This window comes from Monomorium pharaonis, chromosome 4 (assembly GCF_013373865.1).
Source record: "Monomorium pharaonis isolate MP-MQ-018 chromosome 4, ASM1337386v2, whole genome shotgun sequence".
Lineage (NCBI taxonomy): Eukaryota > Metazoa > Arthropoda > Insecta > Hymenoptera > Formicidae > Monomorium > Monomorium pharaonis.
The window spans coordinates 10,429,675-10,455,180 of NC_050470.1; the positions used below are offsets into that span (position 1 = coordinate 10,429,675).

At 28.0% G+C, this 25,506-nt stretch overlaps 1 protein-coding gene across 4 annotated transcripts in view; it reads right to left on the reverse strand.

Moving 5' to 3' along the window:
- Positions 1–25,506, reverse strand: part of LOC105836380 (octopamine receptor beta-3R) — a 178,438-nt gene that overhangs the window by 140,738 nt on the left and 12,194 nt on the right. For 3 of the 4 annotated variants that reach the window (XM_036285998.1, XM_036285996.1, XM_036285997.1), the window contains exon 3: positions 24,942–25,239. In XM_036285998.1, the coding sequence (XP_036141891.1) occupies positions 24,942–25,239 (298 nt within the window). The remainder of the gene's footprint in view (positions 1–24,941; positions 25,240–25,506) is intronic. The other variant, XM_036286008.1, reaches the window with a different exon arrangement.

Here is a 25,506-nt window from a genome sequence, read left to right on the forward strand (position 1 = left end):
ATTTTCATCTTTTTTTACATTTTAATTAAGGAAATTAAAAAAAACTAAACAAATTTTTAAAGAAAATAACACTCATATACACAATCAGAAGTTCTTATTCTTCAAGTTATTTGCAGATTTTTGCAAGTACCTCTGTCCCCACACTTAATTGCTTACATTTTTCCTTACAAACGCACACAAAACATATCTTCTTTTACCTTTTTTCCCTTTAACCTCCCAAAAAACTCATGGGTTTTGTAATGGCTCAATACATTAATAAATTCTACAATTTATACTATATTCTTGTTTAATTTTTACGGTGTTTCCCAACGCCCACAAACTTCTCAATATTTTTTTTGTATTTAGGAGATCAAAATTTATACAAAGCATTATTCCTTTTACTTAAGGACATTATTCCTTTTGTATCTTCAGAGGCAAAAATTGGCCCCATCAGAGGCTCATTTTTAACATCCTCCTTTAAATGCGTAAATCTCATAGATAAGAGAGATGTAGTAATAATATGTAGTCATATAATACCACTTGCAATTTATTTTAAGATTATTGTGTAACAACATTCTAATATATATATGTAAAAAGTATTTTTACTTTTGTTATTATAATAAAGTTATACATTAATGTATAATTTTTTTTAGGATGACCTTGAGAAAGTCTTTGAGGAATTTATTTAAGGAAAAGTGAAATAAATCTGAATACTATGACACAAATCATTATGAAATTGTAATACCAAAATAGATAAATGTATAAATAAATTAATGTTAAAATTAATCTTATACACACATAGTAAATTTTAATAGTATTAGATATATAATTATCTTTAGAGATAAATGTATAAATAAATTGATGTTAAAATTAATCTTATACACATATAGTAAATTTTAATAGTATTAGATATATAATTATCTTTAGCTTCTGTCTTTCCTATATCTTCTAATTTTTAATTTGTCATGACAAGGTCGCGGATTCTAGGATTACAATTAATAATGCAATTGCATCTTAATTGACTCTGCATTGTATTGTAATAGGTGTGTAATAGATTACTTGTAGTGTAATAGGTTTAATTTTATCTTTTTTTTTTAAATATAGGTGACAAAAAAGATTCCCATCCCTGGAAATATTGTAAAGTCCATAGTTACTATCAAAAAATAAAATATAAAACGCCAGATTCTTCCGCCTAATTATAAAACCATTTCTAAATTTATGTGAATTCTGTATACAATTTCAAGTGTAATTTTTTAAATACTCTTTTTGAATTATGACACAAAAACATTAATTACCACAAAATAAGGTATCAAAAACTACACCATTTAGAAAAAGACGTTAGTTTTTATTTATGTTCAAAGCTTTATTTTCAATTTTTTGTTCAAGAAATAAGCTCGAAAACAAAGTAATATGCTATCTTTTGTTGTTATTGTAACAAAATACTGTAGCAAAAATTTCTGTTCAAAAATTCACCTAAAAAAAAATTAAAAATGTAGGAAATTAAGTAAAAGAAAGTTAAGAAAATTATATTTTGTAATATATATACAGCAATGGAAAAAAATAAATATTAGGTTGCAAATAAAATGACCATTTATAAATTTCTAATTTAAACTTTCATTTAATAAACTTAATACGAACTTTAAGAGAAATAGTCTATCTTTACTTCTACACACTTGCTCCAACATGATATAAGTGCACTGATATCCTTTTTTTAAAAAATCGGTGAAACGAGTAGCAATAAATTCATCGAAAGTACTTTTTACCTGATCTTCATGAAATATTCTTTCGGTCAAATCCAGCTATGTGCTTGAATAAGTAATAATCAGTAGGCGAAAGATCAGAGCTTGAGTGTGTATAAGCCAGGGAGAACTTCGATATTCAAATTAGTCAATTTTTAACAGTTTGTATTGCGAACAGTTTGTGTGGTCAGGTATTATCATGCAACATTAATAATCCATGTCTGTTCCGTAAGGCCGGCTGCAGAATTCACAATTTTTCAAATATAACGTCAATTCTCAAGCAGAATTAAAGGTCGAATAACGCCAATTTCCTAGCAATATTTATCAGCAAATATAGTTTTTCTCCTTCTTTAGATTTTTTGAATACGAACTTTTTGTTATTTGTTTGAATCCTTGTCAAATCCCTAAATCTGTTCGCGTATATGCAAGTCTATGCAGACATTCACAAATACAAAAGGGATGATTCATAAAATAAGCAATTCCGTCTGAAAACGTAACAGTGAACTTTATTGTAATATTCAAAAACTCTGAAAATAACTTTTAGATTTATTTATCATTAGTATCATTATCTATCATAATGATTCTTTAATAAATATTGATTAGTGTAATAAACGTACAAAAATTCATAGATTTATGCGTATTGATGTAAAACACCTATAAGTAAATATAATCGATGAATATGTCTGTCAATTTATTTCATAGACACACTTATAAACGCATTTATAAATTTATGGAAAATAAAATTATAATTTTTTATTATTATTTCTTATTATATGTATTTTATTTTTTATATTACATGTATTTATTAAACTTAAAACTACTTAATTAATTATTTGTTATTAAATAAAACTTTTTATTGGATTTTTTGCTTATCTTATTAGTAGATTTTGAAACGCACCTCTCAGAATCTCAGAATAAATACTTTATTTTATCCGCTGCGCTTTAACTTACTGATACATACTATTTATTGTCCACATATCTTATAATTAATCTAATTATAGAATAAATTGACTTAAATATTTATAATATATTACACACACACACACACACACACACACTTTCTCTCTCTCTCTCTCTCTCTCTCTCTCTCTCTCTCTCTCTCTCTCTCTCTCTCTCTCTCTCTCTCTCTCTCTCTCTCTCTCTCTCTCTCTCTCTCTCTCTCTCTCTCTCTCTCTCTCTCTCTCTCTCTCTCTCTCTCTCTCTCTCTCTCTCTATTTCTCATTAAACATATAAATATTCTATAATATTTCACGTATCAGTAATTTTAAAAAGAAATGTAAACTACAAATACATTTTGCGTGCATTTTGATCGTGTGTTCAAAATGATGTGACCTTATCAAATTACATCATTATCCTTTTTTATTTGATATAATGCACACAAACTTTAATAAAAGAATGAATATTTAAGTTTATATAAGCAAGCTCATTCGTCAAAGTTAGTATGTGACATAAAAGTTATTTTTTAGATTACTTCAATGTGTGTATTTGATGCATCACTTTTAATATATTCAAATAATAATATATTCTCAAAAACAATATTTTCTTTTATCGCTTAATAATATTCAGTATATAATTCATGTTCTTTAGTATATAACGTCACATGTTTTTTTTAATAATGAACATTGTTAATAAGAAGTCAATATATAACTTGCTTAATTTTAGTTAAAAATAAATATGAAAATTATAAAAATAACTATCTTTGCAATGATTGCAACATTCATTGCAGTTGCGACTATTGAAATTACTCAACCTATATCCGCAAGTGATAATTCATATTAAGTTTACTTTTAGATTTAATTTTATTATATTATACACATATTGTAAATTTAGTAACATTCTTTTAACGCTGAAAAAAATTTTACACGCGCACACGTTTCATAACACATAAAGTTTTAAAAGTTTGTACAATAAGAAAAATGCAAAAAACTGTTTTATATAGCTTTGTGCGTTTCGACGCATATAACGTATATTACGAACAAATACGAACATTTATTCCATGTTTAAAATATCTTCGGCACAAATTAAATGTTAAATTATAAAGGTACGTTAGAAAAGTAATATCAAGTCAAATAAATTATTCGCACGGTATATCCAAACAGTTGTTCAAACTAATTATATGGCCACATGGAAGTGAGTCTTGCAATTAAAATGATGAATTTGCTTTGTGGTTATTATTTGACCCGGTATTTTTATAATAAACCCATCATAATATATCTTTATAATCTATCATTTAATTATCTATTATATAATTATAATCTAATCATTTAGTGTACACTTATATTAAAAGATAGCTCAAATACGAAGCCGAACGTTTGTATTTGTTTGTAACGTGCATATTTGTAAAAATCTTTGCATTAAAGTACGAAACTATATAAAAGTTTTTTTGTGCATTTTTTTCCGTGCAAACTTCCACATAGCTTTTGCAATCATACTTATTTGCATAAATATGTTGTGCGTGCGTTTTGTATGAATGTGTATGTGTATATAATTCTTATATTAAATTTAAAAAAACAAGGAAAAAGGAGCAAGGTAGAAAGTGAGAGAGATGCAGTATTGATCTATATGTGATCTATATGTAACATTAAATTTTAACGTTTATTTTTTTATAAATAATATTATTTAAAGATTAATTTACAATATCTTCTTTACTTTATGTTTCTTGTTTTTTATCCATTGGCTTTTTGTTCTTAATACAGTATTTTATCTATAATCGTATTTTTTGTCACACAGGTTTCTTATCTTTTTTTATAGTTTTATCAATTTTTGTTTTGTCAATTTCAATAAAACATTGTGTGAAGAGACAAAAAGACAATAAGAAAAATGCAAGAAACAAAAAGCACATTAATTAGTCTTTAATAAAATATATAACATTTATATTAATATACATATGATATTTTTATTGTTATTAAAAAAGTTTTTAATAAATTATTTTTATATTATATTATATTATATACCTATAATATATTTTTACAGTCGGATGCAATCAAGTAGTTATAAAGATAATACAAAATAATAAAACATTACAAAAGTGCAAAATTAGTTATATTGTATTAAAATTCATGCAATTATTGTTTTAAAATGTTTCAAAAGAATTAATAATACAAATAAGAAATTTTAATTTATATTTATTTATTATCTGTTGTCAAATGAAGTGTCTTTCAACACGGATTCCGAAGCAATACTTTTTTATGATTTTATGTTTCATTTATAATTTTTTACGTGAATTTGGTTAAAATACTTAATAAAAAAATTAAAAAGTGTTTGATTAAAACGTTATGTTACTTTAATATATAAATAATAATTCTAATAAATAATGTGCCAAAAATTGTGGTCAAGCTAAATTTATTTGTGTTTGTATATATGTAATCTTACCTTTATAATATACACAGTATTATTTTTAATTTTTACATTTTCTATTTCTACATTCTCAAATTTATTTGGAAAACATGAACGAGCAAGAGAAACAAAAAAGAGAACCTTTTTTGGATCATTCTTTGACTTGAAAGAGAGAGATTTATAAAATAAAATCAATATTGTTAACATTTATATGTCCATTTAATATTTATAAGAACAGTAGTATTAATAATATGGATCAAGCAATATTAATAAATAATACGAATAACGTTAATATAACGTATTATTATTCATTTAATCCTTAATAAACGTTAACAAATACGATTTAATTTAAATCAAATGTGATTAAAATTAATTCTTCATAAAGCACTAAATAAAAATTTCAGATTTAAAAGTACTAAATTATACTCAAAAAAATTTCCTAAAACTTAAATTTCTCTAAACTAAAAAACAAAAGTTCTTTTTTTAACGTATGTCTAAGAATCAGCAGCCTCCATAAATATTTTGGTTAAAGCTCGTTTCGTTTTGTTCTTTTTTTCGCTCTATCTAAGTCCCGGTTTTAACAGCAAAACTAGGTCTTTCCGATTCGCTTCAAGGATCGTATCTTTAGACCGGCAATTTATACCCCCTTTGGAAACCGAGCACACGCCATCGAGACAAAGCCTATCCGCAGACGTATGAAACGAAAAAGTGGATTGATAGTAGATGGGAAGGAAAACCCCGCAGAGACTGGGACGTTGTCCTATTTTTGGTATATAAGAAATCCTTTTAAATATCGCGGAATCGAGATCACAAACTCTACTTAGCTTTGTATAAATCTCTAAGGTATTTCTTCAAATATAATGTTTAATAATCTTTACATAACTTAATGGATCTTTAAAAAGACTAAGAATTTTTTTTATCTGCTCTTTTACAATTAATATAATTATAGTGATTATTATTTTTCTCTAATTATAATCGTCCTCCTGCTTTAATAATAAATATTTAAATTAATAATTGAAAATAAATAAAATATTTTTGTATATATATATTTAATATTTTTTACTTTGTATATTAATTTAAAAAATAACAACCGGTCTTTTAATTCTTGAACAATTTTATTTATTTCTCATCTCCACTTAGACGAATTGTACTGCGACAGACTTGTACAATACAACAATCGATAAAATTTAGAAATGAAATAAAAATAGTAAAATATTTAGGGCACAAGAGAGAGAGAGAGAGAGAGAGAGAGAGAGAAAGAGAGAGAGAAACAACAATCTTTGACCGTGAACGAGAATACGACTTCTCGTTCGATCCAGTCAAGGGCGAACAACGAGCTTCCGGTTTTCTAAAGCTTTCCTTCTCGAAAAGCTTTCAATGTGGAAGCGAAAGGATATATATTCGCTGCACGAAACCGTTTCCTTCAACTCGAGGGAACGAACATGATTATGAAAGCGCTATTATAGCGCGGCACCTGGCCCTCACTTGTCTCAAAAATAAAAAGCGCTATATTTTGTAAGGACCCAGTCTTGCGAACTCTATTGTGTACTTTTGTATTATTTTCCTCATTTACAAGGTGTTTTAGAAAGCTTTCAAAGCTGAAATAAATTCCTTGCTTAATTTGTCATTTATGTGGAAATTTATTTTGGAATTTTCTTTTTATAGAAATAAATTAATACGCAAATATAATCGTATTTTGAATTTAAATATTTTTATTAATTCTACACAGCTAACAGGAGGAAGGTCACCAATACTAGCCGTTTAATTTTTGAATAATATCTCTTGAACAAAAGCTGAAAGCAAAATTTTGAAAACATAAATGTAAACTAGAAAGTGTCATCTATCAGATAATGTAGCAGTTTTTTTATTGCTTTATATTGTTTAATAATTAATGTTTCGTCTTCATAACCAAAAATAAACGTCTGAGAAATTGGACAGCTTCAAAATTGGCAGAATTAAGACATTTCTTTAATTATCTGAGCAGATCGTATTTTTATTATTAGTATTAATACAATTTAGTTTCCGAGAAATAAAAGGGCGCCGCTTTAGGGCTTATGATAGCATTGATGACCTTTCTATATTGCTTCACTGAAATAAAAAGTAAATTAAAATTAATAAACCAATATTTAATATTTTAAAGATGTTAATTATCGTCTGATAAAGTAAAATAATATAAAACAAAATAGTCATTTCTAAGTACTAAAATTGCTTCATCGTAAAGTATCAATAAAAAATGATCGTGAGGAAAATGCAACAACCGATTTTCTTAAAAAGTACGTTTTTGCGATAGCCGGATATCGGCAAGCACGCGTAATCCTTATGTTTCACGCACGTGTCACGAAAGAATAATGGTGTGGCACGTGAAGCTTAAATCGGCCGTAACAGACCGAGCGGAAAATTTATCCTTGAGTTCATCCTACGCATAAAAAACGAACGCGGTATCATTAAATTCCCATGAACGTTCCATCGATGTTCAATGTGTGCCGTTGGATATTACTAAATATTTCAAAGTCGATCTCTTTCTTTTCCCCTTCCTCTCTTCCTTTTTCTTTTTCTTAACATTAATATTTTTTAAAAATTAATGTAATTTAATATATGTCGTTTATTTTTAAATAAAAATAAACATAATAATGTTTTAACAATGTTTTTTTTTTTTTTTTTTCAAAATTTAAAGTAAATTAGAACTTGAAAGTTAATCGAAAAGATGACTTATAACACGTGACAATTTAGCAAATTTCTATATTTTATAAGATTCTACAATCTTTCAAAATTACGATGAAGATTGATGCAAAGTACTTTGATCAAAGTAAAGTTAACCTACTCGATACAGGAATGCTGATTAAAATTATGAGATACAAAGGGCTTTCCGTTCTCAAAAGGATTTCCGTACATCGAAGCAAAGGAAAAGCCAGTCTGTCGACTACGCTTCGTAATGTAATAGCAAAGAAAAACCATTTGCATATTCCAGCATGGATTACGATTCGCTATTCCGTGCTTACCGCTTGATGCTGTGTCTACTTTATGTGCGCGCAATAAAATACCTTAGTACTACTATACCTTTGAAACGTCCTGCATTATATCATTCAGAATTTGTGAAAGACATTTTGAGAACTTTCTTACATTATTGCTTTAGTATACAAAAGTTACAGTCGACAATTTCTTTCTTATCCTATAACAATCATAACATTTTTAATACAGGAATAATGTTTTGGATTTCTCTGGTTTCTTTGACAAATATTACTCGTTGTATTAATTTTTTAATAACAAATTAATATATTTTAATCAATTTTTCAATTATATGATAACCAATCAAATAATAACAAGTTCCAATCAAAAATAATTATTTTTTATCTACTTTAAAACTACTTATTCGATTAACTTATAATAGTTAACTTAACTTTATAATAATAATATAATAATAATAATATATTAATATTATTTTGTTTTATTTTAATCTTTTGATAATTCTCAAATAGGTCAAACCAAATGCCCTATAAATAATCCTGTCTAAAAAAGACATGTAATAAAGCCTCTTTTCCGCGATGCTGATTGGTTCTCTCGCTGCGCTTCTTCATGTTGTAAGAATAACTGTCATTGCGATTGAATTTTGACAACAATTTGTACAGATGATTATCTATACAATTATTGCTGTAGTTTATTTTCGAAAAGTAAAAAATAAATAGCTAAATAGCGCGCGCAAAGCGCGCGTCTGTAGTGTTTAGTTTGTACAAAAAATAGTCATTTTAATATTATAATTATGGTTTTAAAGAATTTATATCGATATAAATAAAAATAAATAAAATTATATTATATTTATACATAGTTATGTTTACACACGGTTGTATTTATTTAATATATTTTAATATTAAATTTTTAGCATTATATATACACGGTATTATATAACATTTTTTTAAGTCAACGTTTATTTTTAAAACACTTAAAAATTTATTTGAAAATTTAATGGAAAATTAACATGGAAATCGAAAAGTTAATGCATTAATTTGTATATTTATTTTATTTTATTTTGTGACACATTTTATTCATATCCAGTTTCATCTTGCATTTCATTTATCTTGTAAAAATTCTTTTATTGTAAAGATACTTTGGTTAATTACTTATCAGATTAAAAGAAAATCGTTTTGTTAAAATTTTGTCCTGCTAACAAATGCAACGAACTGTTACAAATGAATTACCATCAGGTGCGTGAATAGTGAAAATCAAAAGAGTGCAGGATGTCCTGCAGTGCAGACAGTGATATCTCTGAACAAATGAACCAATTAGCAATAGCCATTAATCAAGCTTCATTCAGGGTGTTTGTTCGCTATTCTCGTAAATACACTTTTCAATAATGAAAACCTATATAATCGTAGTGCTTCAATAATATCACGTCGATCAAAAACGCAGATTAAATATCGCACGTCATAACTAGTTTAACTAAAACGACTAATTAAACGCCAAAATGAAAATATAAACATAAATAAAAGTATAAAAAAGATGTAAGACTATTAATAAACTCTTGATTTTGTTTTAAATTTATTTTGCTTGATTTTTAGCGATAAAAAATAATGTATTATGAGTAACTGTTATTTATTTTTTTTTTTTAATAGCGATTTAATAATGTTACATTTTTTTATAATAATATGATTAGAATTAAAACTCACTTTTGACAGGTAAATCTTTATCATTATGTGTTGGGATAAAGTGAGACTAGTTGAACAACTTTTTATTAAAACTATTATTAATTTTTATATAATTATAAACACTAAAAACGATATACTAGATTTAAAGAAATATTTTTGTACTGGTACCAAGCAGAAATTTAATAAAAAATTAATAATATTTATTTCAGAGGAAATAATAATTTTTATAATTTATAAAATGTATGATACATATTATTTGAAATAAATATTATTTATTTTTTATCAAATTTTTGCTTGATATACTATTTCAAAAAATATTTATTTAAATCTAGCTTTTTTCAGTGTAGTAAAATTATGGACTAATGACAATTGTTTTAACAGGTTATGTGTTTATCTGATTAAACAATCAGATCCTAAATATGTTTAGAAAAAATCATGTTAATAAAAGAGAGAATGTGTATAGTCAGAGTAGTTCAATGTATCCCGTATGCTTGTTGAGCTACCCCGAATGATAAATTAAATCATAAAGATATTATCTAAAAGTTAGAGGCTGATTATGCTTTATAAGTTAAAATACATACGTATTTTACTTATTTTATATTTTATTTACATTTTATTTTTTATATTTTGTAAATATTTTACTAATAAATTATAAATATTGATTTTTGTTAATTAAAATATTAATTATCTGTCAATCGACGTAAACTTTGTGTAAATTTTTTGTCAGCAGAAAAAATTAAAGAAACTTATTTAATATTAATTCAGAAATATAATATATGTGTGTGTATGGAGGAGAGAGCAGAACAAGAGAGAGAAAAAATGGTAGCCAATATATTGGCATAAGCTTTATGAAACAACCCTTATTTCTCAAAAGGTAAACATTGCATTGTATTAATTTTATTAATTTATAATTAATTTTGTTATTGATAAAAACGTGATTTAAAAAAAAAATTAAAGAGAAAAAGAACCCACAATTCATACATAGCCTTTTTCTAAATAAATATATAATACCCACTGCGCTAAAATCGCGAATTACGACAAACAGGCGTAAACAAACAATTATATTCGATGTTGTTGAATCGCGCGATAATAAAACAATGATAACTACATTGTCGTTTATTCCGCCGTTTATCTCGAACAGTTAAATTTCCTGTGGATTTAAAGGCTGAAAACGTCACAAATAAACGAAACAAAACACGTACACTTGAATCCTCTTGATTTTATCCGGGATTTAAATTTGCGTTATTGGAACTCTTGGCGCGAAAAAGAAGATCGATCAGTCGTGCGAGTAACTCGCGCTTGCGCGCATGCATGTGTTCGCTTAAATGAATTTGGTTTGTGTTACGACTATGCAAATTCTGCGTGCGGTGTCCGCCCAGGATTCCCATATTATGCGCTTAACAAAGGCTGATTATAATTAGCTTTCGAACGATAAAGAAGAACAATAGGACGCGACGTACAATGGAGAACGATAGAACGTGCAGAAACTGTCAACGACGCCGACATTTTACGAAATAACCGTGCGTTAATGCATATGCATTAATTGGCGTAGATATCCTGCAATTTATGTCCACTCGAGGTCTGCAGCTTTTAATGTGTTGAGCGTACTGTACCACCATAAGGCCCATTTCAGAAATAAATTTCTTTTTTAGAAATTTGAATTTCTTTTATCCATACATTTTCTTTTTTACATCAATCTTTCTTTAAATATCAAGCATTATATTCATAGAGATTCGTTTAGTTTAATGGCTTGTTTAACGGAGCGATCCATTTAATGTAACGTGATTTACACTTGATATAATAATTTATCTAATTTAACGCAATATATGTTTAATGTGTAATGAGCAGTTTAGCGGTTTAATTGACGTGATGGTTTCTGTCAACGATGATTTCATTCTTTACACGGACGTCACAGCATCAAAGGAATTTCATTCGCAATTACTATTGCAGTTCGCTCTTCGTGTTTATCCATCATCAGCGCAATCGATTCATTCTATTGCACTATTTGATTCTTGTCATTTGAAATTCGCTCGAGAACACTCGCGAAAATATCCGCAGAGCTGCTCCACTCTTCGATTTGAACGAAGAAAACTAGGTCAATTTTTATACCTGACGGAAATTATTTCGGCGTGTCCTTTTGTATTTTCATATTCGAATTTTAAAATATGGAAATCTAACGGCACTCATATTATCGTACGATTTCTTGTTTTATTAATCCGAATAATTTATATTACTTTTAATAATCGATTCTATCTTATTTAAATTTAATTACGAATGGTAATTTTATATTTTGTAATTTATTTCATGTCACTCTTTCTATATTTAGTATTTAGTCCTCCATTGTGCTTTCTAATGAGGCGAACGATCAGTTTAATTTTTTTAATTACATACACGGAGAGAATTTTCTCTTAAAATTTACCCTCAAAATCTAATAATTGTGGGATAATGTGTGACTTCGAAGAATTTTACATTTTAGTAAAATTTACTAAAAGTATAGTAAATTATCAGATTTTGAAGGTAAATTTTAAGAGAGAAATTCTCTCCGTGTATGTAATTAAAAAAATCAAACTGATCGTGTATATATGGCGCAAAAGTTGACTAAAATTTTCTGTTTTTTTTTTTAATTTATAACTTTCTAGAGTACATAGTTGTTTTCTCAATTTTGTTTAGTACAATTTTTGTTAAGGACTTAAAATGTTAAATGTGATTTATCTTATAAAAACAGCATTCGAATCATGGCGAGAGCAAATATATGCAGTTGATGCAATTTGCGTAAACGTAATTATAAGATACGATTGTAAACTATTACTGCACGATTGTAAAATGTTGTAAGAGATGGTTAAATTTTATCTTCAATGTTTACAATAACATTAATTGTACAAACAAATTAAAATACTCGGACTGTCACATATCCACGCTGCTATCGTTCACAGGATGCATTTTTACTTAATTATAGATTAAACTTAGATTATACAATAAAAACAAAAGAATGAAACATTGAAAAGTTCGTTAAACTATTACAATAAATCAGTAAATTTTATAAGCTTATTCAAAAGTCAATCTCGTTATTTTGTTTCTACAAGACTACGCTGACGGAACACAGATTGTGTTTATTACTTTTATTTCTTTCATAACTTTTTTTCTCTTAATGATCATCTTTATATGATCTGAGAGATCTGTGTGACAACGTTGCATTAATCAGTGACGCACATATAAGCGCGGCGCGGCGCTCATAAGAGCAGAAAGTTAATTAATCCTTCATAGACTTAGATCATATTGACTCAGACGTTTTTTCAATTTTGAATTATTCAGTAATCAGAAAGAATTAATTCCTCTGCGTAAAAAAAAATTGTTGATAGTACGAATTTATCAGCCCGTGCCACAGCGACGGATGAAAAACGAGCATACGTCATCCAAGTAATGGGGAAAAATTGGTTTTTGTAAGTATTACAGAAAATATCATGGTGTGCTACTTTTAACCTTTATTTCGAAATGTTGTATAAATAAAAATATTATTTTTATCACAATAAATATATAAAAATACACAACAGACCGATATAACAAACCGTCTATCAGTCTGACCGAGCAATGAAAAATCTATCACATAATATGTATGTACATGTATAGTCAATAAAATTTTATTGTTTTTAGATTTTTTACGGGAATAAATATTTATTATTAATTTGAGTACACTAAACATAAATCTGGGCTTAAAAATAAATTGTTACTGGTTTTTTTTTTCTTTTTTTTTTAACAGAATCAAAGATGCAAGAAATGTGTTTTTGGTTATTTTTGAACATCTATAGAAAAACAACGGAAGCTTATAAAACTTTCTAATTAGAATTTAAAAAAAGCTTAAACCTTTGCTCTTTTTAATTATAGATGGAAATATTAGCTGTCATTAACTTGGAATACTTAGTAACAGTTTTTTATACGAGCGCGTATCGATTCCGCCGCATGTTTTTCAGACCACGCGTACTGTTCTCTTTGTTTTCTAACTGACATTTTATATTATTCGAATTTGAATGCTAATAAGCATAAGTTTTTTTACAAATAAAAGTGCTTTTTTATTTGAATCCTTTTACCTCTTATAAACATTTTCTTGCACCCTTTTAAAAAAATAGAGCAAAGTATTTTTATTTTCAGAGTAAAACTTTATGTTAAAGAACTCTTTAAAATGAGTTATGATTAATTCAACAAAAAAATTGAAAAGTAGAAAAGTATAGCGGAATTAGCGAACGCTTATATAAAATATTGTTATCAAGTTCTCCAAGTTAACGGCACCTAACATTTCAATCTATAGTTTAAAAGGGCAAAGTTTAGGCTTTTATTTCATTCCAATTAGACGGTTCCGAACTTTCCATTGTTTTCCTACAAGTGTTCAAAAATCGCTTAAAACGTATTTTTTTACATCTTTAACTCTGCTTTGTTTAAAAACAAAAGTCAATTTACTATTTTTGTTTTCAGATTCGGATTTCACGGGAAAAAAACTATCACAATCGGTTGCATTGGCTCGATTTTTTTTATTTTTCATTGTAATATGTGAAGGATATTAAGTATTTCTTTCGTAATTAACTTCTCGAATTAGAAACATCTAATTACTAATAAATATTTTAATAACTTAAAGTTATATACATTAAAAATTGTTATTGCTATTAATTTTATTTCCCATAAAAGAATAAAAAATAGAGTAGAAAAGTACTAAAAACACTTCAATTTAGCTTTATTTTAATGAAACAAAATTTTTTAATTTTATCATGATTTTTACATGCAATTTTAACCGCATTACAGATATAATACAGAAATAAACGGCTGTGCGAGTTACATTGATAAGCACGACCGTTATCTCGAAATATAAATCCTGAAGAGGGAAATGGTGAGTTTTGTGACGATAATAACGATAAATTCGACGCGTCACAACAACAGCGATGCGCCATGGCCGTGAAAGCACTTTTGTAGTCGAAGGTTAAGGTTACATGAGCCAATTTTTACAAGTTCTCTTCTGGCTGGCAAACAAACCAACCGATGACGATCTATTAAACTTGACACGCGATGGATGTGGAGCACAGGACGCATCTCTCTCTCTCTCTCTCTCTCTCTCTCTCTCTCTCTCTCTCTCTCTCTCTCTCTCTCTCTCTCTCTCTCTCTCTCTCTCTCTCACTCACTCTCCTTTTTCCTCGGAAAAGAAGAAGCATTCTTAGATCATTAATTATCTTAAGGCTTTTCTACCCAATAAGACACCGAACGTGGATCACAAGTCGCAAACACAGACACCAAAAACAAAGACATTAATAATATTATTGACTTCCGATTGATTGTCGCATTCGCTTTGCGATCTGAGGCTTGTGTCCTACGTTTTTATGTAGAAAGGCCTTTACATTTCACACTTTTATTTATCCGCAAACAATAGGAAAGAATTTTTCTTGCATTCATAGGTGAATGAGAGCCGAGTTTTTACAATGCTGAATAATTTTTAATAAAAATATTTCTTTTTGTAAAATATTTCTTTTAATAAAAATATTTTTTGTACCAAAGGAAAAATATTCAACGAATTGTTTTTATAACGTGCTTGTATTAATTATCAATATGAATATTGCGACGTGTAGAATTTCATAGAATGTTATTTTAAAGAAATAGTTAGAAAAAACTAATTTTGTTTATTATAAAATTTTTAATGGAATTTTAACTTAAGACATAATTATTCTCAAAAATGAAAAATATAACTATCAACCAAATAACATTACGAAATTTTGTTATTTTATAATATTCATTTGAAATTTGCTTCTCCAAGAGTAAAACTTTTGCCCTCTTATTTTTTCTTGTTCCAAGAGTTTCGCTTTTTCCATATAAACAATAAATAAAACATTAAATTTTCTATTTCTGCGGATAACAGCATTGACGTTAATATCAATGTAAATTATTTTTAAATTTGAATTTAAATCCTACCTAAATTATTAAAAAATTTTTCGCAATTCGCAATCAACCAAACTTTGGCTCGCGATTCATTAACCAGTAGATTACAATACACACTTTGAAAATCCTTTGTAAAGAAAGATTATCAATTCTGGCATACTACTTTGACATGGAAACAAAAGCAATAAACTATGAGTTTTTTAATTTTAATTACTCAAGTAAAAATTTTTTTTTATTTGTATATTACTTTTTTTATGTTTCTTCAACAAAAGCTAAAAATAAAACACTTTACTTTAAAAACATAAATGTAAACTCAAAAGTATCTTCTATCATATGGCACAGCAGTTTTTGTAATACTGTTTCGTATTTTAATAACTAATGTTTCAACATAATCAAAAATAAATGTCTAAGAAAATAATATTTTAAAATTGTTGTAATAGTAATCAGACACAGCTTTGGAGTGAAAAAATAATATATAAATAAATTTATAAACTAACAATAAGTATTAAAATATGTATATGTACTATTAAACAACAAAGTTTATAAAATAAAGAGACTAGAATTAAACATTTTAAAAATAAAAGCAATTTAAAAACTACAAAATAAAAATAAAAATTAGCCTTTTATTTATTTAAAATTATTAGAAAATTATTTAAAAAACAAATTATATAAATGCACATCTGGAATTTGTTCTCAGCAACAAAGAAATGCACCGCTTTGTGCTCCATATAGATTTCATACCACATTATGAAAAAAATATAAAAGAGAAAAATTTTAACACAGTTTAAAAAAAATTTAAACATATAAAATAATCTAGTATTATCAATATATTTATTATTATATAAACTATACAATTTGCATTTAAAGAATCGTACAAATTTCATTCCTACTTTTAAAAACTTTGTTTTTAACAGACTTCATATAAAAAAAGCAATGCATGAACTATGGGCTTTTATCTCTTCAATTATCTAAGTAGATCATGTTTTTATTATTTGTATCAATACAGTGCAATGTTCAATTTTCGAGAAATAAGCTATCAATTTAGAACGCCTATGTCAGTATTGACAACCTTCCTGTATGTATACGTGGGCGTATACATTGTAATAATATATAATATATGATTAAAAAGTTCAAACTATATAACATAGGAATACAATGCAGAAACGCTACGCAAGCAATAGAATGTTGCTCGGCTGCATCTTGCATCTGCGCGAATTTCGACGTCAAAGGAAACTGCTAAATCAACAGCGTTTGTTTCCAATACGTTCTCCTCGATACGTATATCGTCTTCTAAAAGTTCGAAGTGAGGGAAGTTTTGAAGACACCTAATCAGGCTTCCATTCACTATGAGGTAAAGTGATTCAAGGCAAAACTTATCGCTATGTTGAGTCGCGGAGTCTATCTTGCCAAAGGCACAATTACACGGGAACCTGGTATATTTCATATACCTCCCCCTTCCATTCCCCCCACGCACATACACGTATATATTGTTATACAAAATACATACATAAAATCTGTAGAGAGCTGTACACGCGGGTACTAATGTTCCTGGCAGAATGGAAATTATGTTTGTCTTCGCCCCGTGGAAAGTTTCCGTCGGAGACTAAATTATTGAGCTCGATTTAACTTTGAAAATTATCCATTCTTAGGAAAGTCGGCACGTAAAGTAAAATCAAATTTTACCGTTTTACTTCTTTTTTTCGCAATTCTAACTGTACACTGTGTTTACTTCCTTTTACAAATACTACTGCATAGATCATTTAACCCTACATGTTAATATTCCATTGTAATGTACTACGACTACGTATATAAAAATCACTTATTACTTAAGTAGTAGAATGGCGTTTACGTTATACTTCGCTGCGAATTGCACGGATTTCCCTGTTATTTATCCACAATCAGTGCTATCGATTTCAGTCGACTGGACACTGTACGAACGCAAACATTGAGAAAGTATACTATCAAATAGTATCCTAAAAGTGTTTTCAAGCAAGTACGATATAATTGCCACGATTGCGGACGCTGGTATGGGCAATACGAGGCCGCTGTAAATTAAATTTCCTATCAAAAAGCGAAATTGGACGTGTATTAATCCGCTTCGCAAACACCGCAATGCTTCGCTTGCACTTCCTAACGGTTGACACAATCATCGGTTTATTTGAACACGGGAGAGATTTGCTCGACGCGGTTTGTTTTATCCCCTTTACCGTAACCTCACATAGTCTTACACTGAAGATTATTAAATAATCCTTCTTTTTATATAACTTTTTTTTTTATTTAAAAAAATCCCGTGTTTTCAACGAGAGATGTACTTTATATTCGATAAATACATAATTTACGGAGAATTATTTTTGAAAAAAATCAATTAGAGGAATTTAAAAGAAGAAATTAGAGAAGAACAAACACTGGAAGTATTATTTAGAATAAATCAGAAAGCGAAACAAATTCTTTTGGCCTTTTCCAGCCACGAGTACTCTTCGTGGCGAAAGGCCAAATTTAACTCGAACGGCAGGCCACTGCATGCTGCATACCGTGTGGGCAAATAATGTTTATCTAATTAAGTCTCGCGTGGCGAGGGTGAAGTCGCGTGCCGGCGACAGAATTAAAGTGCAATTCTGCTTCGTGGCAAAATTAAGTTCTCACCTTCTCTCTCCTGCGCGTCTGCTTAGCATAACCACACGTATTTACATTTATTACGCGACTCCCCTAATTTATTCCCGCCGTTACGTCCCAGCTCGTTCTTTTCGCGAGATTCACCTCGTTTCAAGTTCTGAATTACCAACGCTTTCTGCACAAAAGTCGCATACAAAACGTCAGGTCGTATATATCTCGATACATTCGTTATCTTAAAAAAAAAAAAGAGAACTATCTTACAAAAAGAGTTTTAAGTTTGAAGAATAAAATTACCAAGTTGGATAAAATAACAGAAATATAAAAGTCATTTAACTTTTATAATTAAAATAACAAAAATAAATAAAATAATAAGATAAACTCCACATTATTTAACGCAATAAAAATAAATTTAACTTGTGTTCTAAATTATATTAATAATAGTATAACTAGTGACAGTAAAAAAGTAATAAAACTAACTTCTTTAATAACAAAACATAAACCGATATGTAAAAGCAGAAAAAATAAGAAATAAGAGAAAGTACAATTTCTCGGTGAATGCGGATCATATTGCTTAATGATATTTTCATATCAATTATTAAGTATATATAATAATTAAGTAATTATTAGGTAAGTATATTTTAATAAAAGATGTTGCGATATAATTATTAGACTTAAAACGAAATAGGACTTAAAACGGGTTTAAATTGAAACTAGAAATAATATTTACAATACAAAAAATAAAATTTGATCTCAGGCTGAGGTGTTATTTTTCACAATTCTTTACAGTATTCTAAGAGAGAAAGAAGTTTCTTGTAGGCATTGCCATTTGCCATATTAGATACTTGTTAGCATCATTATTATTAAATTGATGGCCGATTTAATATTAGTATTCTCGTTCACAATTTAGAATTGTGTTTCAAAACAGAAAAGTATTGGCTTAATGAATTTAAAAGTATACATAAAAATTACACAAGAAATCTCAGCACTAAGATTCAATAATGACCAACAATTTTCTTTTTATAATCAATTAACCTTTTTTATGTTTATAGTTTAAATTTCTAAGATAAAAAAATAAAAACGTTTTTTTTTATTTCAATAACATTTTTTATTAAATAGAAATGTGAAATGTGAAATTGAAGTTAAATTTGCTGCATTTCATTCACTGAACTTCAGAACGTTACGTCATTGATAGGAAATTACCGTGGACAATTGATGTCCTTAATAACGCATTAGCGACCTAATTAATATCTCGCCGAAACTAATTTAATGAGGCTTGTTCTATGATGTTCATGCAATGTTACTCAAATGTGTGTGTGCGTGTGTGGGAGGGAGGAGGGGAGAATGAGTGAGTGAGAAGACAGGAAGCAGTGGTTTCAGTTCGGGTTTCTGTCCGGGAAATAGCTTCCGATTTCAGAAATTGCCGGGTGGGATATTGGCTTTCTCTTCTCATCGATAATATTTACGATACCTTCCGCTTACTGTATGTGGATCTTACTTGGATCCATTAGGTAGAGCTTTCGATATGTACAGCGTTGCAATGTATGATGCAATAACTGTTCCATTGAGAATTCCGCTTATATGGATTCCTAAAGTAGTATAATCTTCGTTCGTATGGGATTCCGTATCAATAATTTTATTTTGAATCTATAATATCTTTACAATCTTATATCTTTACAATTTATTATTTTGTTTTAAACATGTTCTATTGTATATGTATATATTTCATTGCACATACATATCATATACAATATATATATTATATATAGCGAGCTTTGTGATCTCATATCTCATCTCTATATCACATCTCATCTCTAATGCAAGCACGACAGTATTAATTACGTCATTGCTAAAGAACAAAAGGTGATCAGAAGAAAGAAAAATAACAAAAAATTTAAAACATTAATAATTTTAGCTTGACCGCATAAAAATGGGTCAAATCTCAAAGTGTTTCAAAAATTTTTTAATTTTATAATTTTTAATGCATTTAAATATCTGCGTAAAATTTAGCGTAATTCTTTTATATTGGTTTAAAGTTATTTAATTTTTTATTTGCTCTTGATTTGTATGTAAAATCACATTTTGTAATACTTTGTAAAAAGAGATTACCAACACCGCCAATTTATTTTTAGATATTTCTTAAACAAAAGCTAAAAATAAAATTTTGAGAACATGTAAATTAATGTTTTCTACATTTACAAACATTTATTGTAATTCGTTTTTTTCTTAAAAATGTATACAAAATTATATATTTTTGTCATAAAAAATTAATAATGAATTTAACAAATAAAATCTCTGAATAAATATAATTTGCTATATATAGGATTAACTGTATTTTCATATTAATAACAAAGTATTTAGATAACGCAGAATTTAAATATAGAATAACGACAGCTATACATTTATAATAATGTAAATTATAAAATCATATTTTAGAAAATTTTATAAAATAAATTCTGTTAAAATATAAAGAATTAAAATAAAATTAATATAAAATATATAAAAAATATTAAAATATAAAACTGTGCAAATAAAATATATGTAGAGTTAGAAGTATTTATAGAAACAATATATCGCTGCTGTTGCTTCTCTAAAGAAAAAGGTCAAAATTTCATTTAAAAAAAACAAGTGATTACTTTTCAAGTAACAATAATGCGTTACTTTTTAAAATAAGAAACGAACATAATGATAAATTACTTTGTAAAAATGTAATATTATATAAAATAGAATTATACTATTTATTCACAGAGGTGTGTGTGTGTGTGTGTGTGTGTGTATGCGCGCGTGTGTGAATAAATAGTGTAATTTTATTTTATATTTTAAAACTTTTTAAGCGGCTAAAGTTCTCAAAATAAAATAATCTATAAAATAAAATTATAGTATTTATTCTCTTATATATATATATATATATATATATATATATATATATATATATATGTATGTATGTATGTATGTATATATACATGTGTGCAATTTTATTTTATAAATTGCTTTACTTTGAAAATTAGCCGCTTTTAAAATTTTTATGACATGTTTCTCAATTAACGAGTCGTTTGTACAACTTTTAAAATAATTTCTTTAAAAAATAATAAATTACTTTCTCTCTCAATAAAAAATACCTCAACAAAATTTTTTATCCTCGACGTAAGCAAGAAGGGAATGGTACTGTTGACACAGATGCACTACTAGTTTGATGGTGTTTAATTGAATTTTCAGACTGTCCGAGTCGACAGATAAAACTACGCTAATGAAAACGCCCGTTGAAACGCCAGAGTCATATGCAAATCTGTTGATTACTCTCCTGTGTATTTGTACTGTGTATTCAAACTCCGTTCAAAAGTTCAATGTAAAGACAACCTCATCTCTATCTCTTTAACCTCCTTTTTCTATCCTCTTTGTCTATCTATATTATAATAATACATATTTTATACATCCTAATATTTTTTTACTAAAACATGGATAATTTTTTTTAATAAATGTGAAAGTTCCATCAAGCAAATATTCTCAAGAGAAATAAGGTTACTTATTGTTAGAATCCTTAAAAGCTAATATTCAATTCTTTAAGAAACAAAAATAAGAGATTTATTTTAGTAACTTAGAAAATTAGAATGAGAAAAGTAATAAAAATGATGAGAAATATACGATAACTATACTTAATCCGCCTGTCCGTCTCGCTTTCAGTTGAATTGAATTGTTGCGCTTGCAATTCAATAACAACTTCTACAGGCATACGCAACTGCGGTAACAAAATTCGCGGACGCCAATATTATTGCACAAACTTTCACCGATATTTCGTGGTCGCATAATACAACGATCGACCGATATTTCGCTTTAACAATTTAAAATAAAAAGCACTTGATAACGCCCACCTCAGTCGGTTTAATAATGATTGCGTTTGCAAAACATATTTTAAATGGACAATAATTGCGAATAATTTTTTTGTTTTACAAAACCCGAAAGATATTAAAATGTTGAAAAATCCAATTAAGGAATGTTGTACATAACTGTTGAATACTGTTAAATACTGTTAATTATGTAAATAATTACTACATAATTTGAATATTCTATTGAATAATTACACGTACACACACACACACACACACACACACACACACAAATAGAATTATACAATTATTCAAATTTGTATTTACATAAACAACCTTAAAAATATATTAAACAATTTTATTTTTTTTATTTATCTAAAATTTCATCTATATTGGTTTTTTATTGATGAGCAACATTGTATATAAAGTTAAAGGGCTCTTAAAATAAAAGATGTAGAATTTACATTTCAATTTTTATTTAAATTTTTTTCTAGTTTTAAAAAATGTATTAAAACTTATAAGTGTCTAGTTTCAAGGGGGGAGGGGGTATATGTATATATATATATATATAAAATACAATTTTTAATATTAAAATATTGATATAATATTAATATAAGTATTAAAATATTCAAGTAAGTGTATTTTTAATATAAATAATTATATAAATATAATTATTTTTAAAAAACAATAAAAGTGAAAATAAAAAAACTAAAATTCAATTTTATAGTGCAATACGGTGAAAGAAAATTCAGCCAAGGAACTAATATAAGCATGCTTTAGAATACTGGAAGGCACGCGTCACTATGAAATGCACAAGTACCTCCATCATCGCGTATAATTATCTTAGAATATGGTTTTGACAGTAGGAAAAATACGAACTGGAAATACTCGACCGTTTTTTTGCACATGTGTTTAATGGTGGTAGCTAACAACTTAAGTTCAGCATTATTTTCCAAATCATGCACACGTGAGCGTACTGCACATTCGCGGAATGCATTTTCGTTGAAGCACATGTCTAACCACTCGAATTATCGAAATTACGTGACAACCACAGAATTCTATGTGTTATTTAAATATATGTATGAGGATATTTAAATTTTTTATTTCAAATCAATTTTATAGTAGAAAAGATATCCAGCTGTCAGACTTATTAAAATTGTGCATAATTAAAAGTATATTATTTATTGTTTTATTTGCTTCTTCTATGATCCAAAATTTTACTTTAATAAGAGTTTTATTAACACTGAAATAGAAAACAAAGTTTAATTTTTAAAAAATAAATTAAAATAAATTGAAATTTTTAAAAATAATTATAGTTTAAAAAATTAATTAAACTTTAAATTATAAAAAATTTAAAGTAATTAAACATTAATTCAAAATAATTTAATATAATCCTATCTTAATAATCTAATCTTTTATTGTAATATTTTTGTGGAAAAAAAATAACAAATTCTTCGGAAAATATAAAATTATTCTTTAATAAGAAACATAAAGAAAAAAAATTTCTATCTAATTTCAACTTTATTTTATAAATTTGTAAAACAATGGAATTCGTCAAGTATTAAAGTTTATAGCGGAAATTTTAGTGAATCCATTCACACGAACTGTTACAACATTCATTGATGAGAATAGCTGAAACGATGATTTTATTAATGGACCACAAAATCCTATTTTCCCGCGTGAATAATGCTTGCTACCATTTTCGATTGCCAATCATAGATAATTGCCCATCGCTCTCGTCATTTGATGAAATGTGTTAAAGAATTTCGCAGTCTATAAATCCTTCACATTGATCAAAGCGGCCAACCAAATGTGCTCGCAAAATTATAAAAAGAATACGTAGCTATATTTAAATACGCTTTCAATTAATTTCCTACATTATTTATTAAGAAAAATTGATAATGATCTTTTTGTTAAGATTTCCGCGGTTTACTTTTTAAAACATTATAAAACATTGTATAAAATAAAAGATTACTGAAAATTACAGACACTAACAGGAAAACAATAAATATTATTCTATTTGTAAAATTTAAATAGACGTCATTTCATAAATATTTTAAATTGTTACTGGATAATAATACATGTACATTACCTCTCTCAGTAATTATACATGAGAATGTTCCGTTATCAAACCGCGCTATCGATCGAATGTGGAACTAAATTGACGTCGCCGCCAAAATGGATCGCGGACGATATTATTAGGGCGGCTCTATATAGGATGATAGAACGCATTTCGCTGCGTAATCACACAAAATACGTTATGGATACGCTGCAGTAGAAATAGCGGATTCTACTCGCCGTCCTATACGTGGGAGTGAAGGGGACACTCGCGTCCGTATAATGGTTTAAGGAGATAAGAGGATTTCACACGAGCGAGCATTTACCATTTCTGTCGAAATATACGACCGCGCCGGCAGACGCACGATGCGAGAATATGCGTTTCAAGTCTTGATTACCGCACTAAACTCGTGACGTAAGTGTAACCCGTCGCATGCTAATTCTTATCGCTTCGTCGCACGAGGCGAGTACAAAATTTTATGCTAACAAGACGTTCACACCTTGGAACGTAAATTTGAATTCATAACTTATACGTGCAGTTGTTTATAACTCACGCAAATATAATAATCTCTCAGCGAGAGAACTGCCGAGTGAAAACCTAGTATTCTCAATTGCGTACTTTCTGTAACGTATTCTGTATCAAATACTTCTTGATGTGTTTCTTTTGTGAACGTTGTTGCTAAATCTTTCCTTTCCCGAAATTATTGAGATATCGCAACCAAGTTGCGGTTTAAATGAGCTTACCGGCTGATTTTTTCAATCTTGATTCTTTTTACCCTAATTTTGGCTATTCGTTACAAATTAAATTAAATACACACATACATTGACGGAGTTCCACTCACCGTTAACGGCGTGGAGCTCCGTGGGCACCGCGAAGTGTGCTGTGTGAAGGGCTAGCTCACCGGTATCGGCAGCGGCCTGCAGCAACATCTGCTGATGATGATGATGCCGGGATGAGTGCCGATGATGGTGCACGCTGTTGAGAACAATATTGCTGGACGTACGACTGAGCGCTTTTCGTTGCCGAATCGCTTCCTTGTAAATTCTGCAGTACATAATAATCATCACCAGGCCTGGAATCCAAAAGGATACGCAGGAACTGATGACCGCGTATGGTAAATTCACTATAAACTCGCAACTCTGAAACACGAAAGAATGTCGCAAATTCAATTAAATAATTTTTTAATAGTCGCGTAAATTAATGCAACAAATACCTAAAAAAAACAGAAAATTTCACGGAAAGCTCTAAAAACACAGTCCAATTATTATTCAAACGAGAAGTCATTAATTTTTTTAAATTTTAAAAAATTTAAAAATATTCCATCTTCTATATCAAGGTAGCTTATACCGTTAAAAGGTTAATGACAATTTCCATATTCATAACTCGTATATCAAACGCGTTACAAA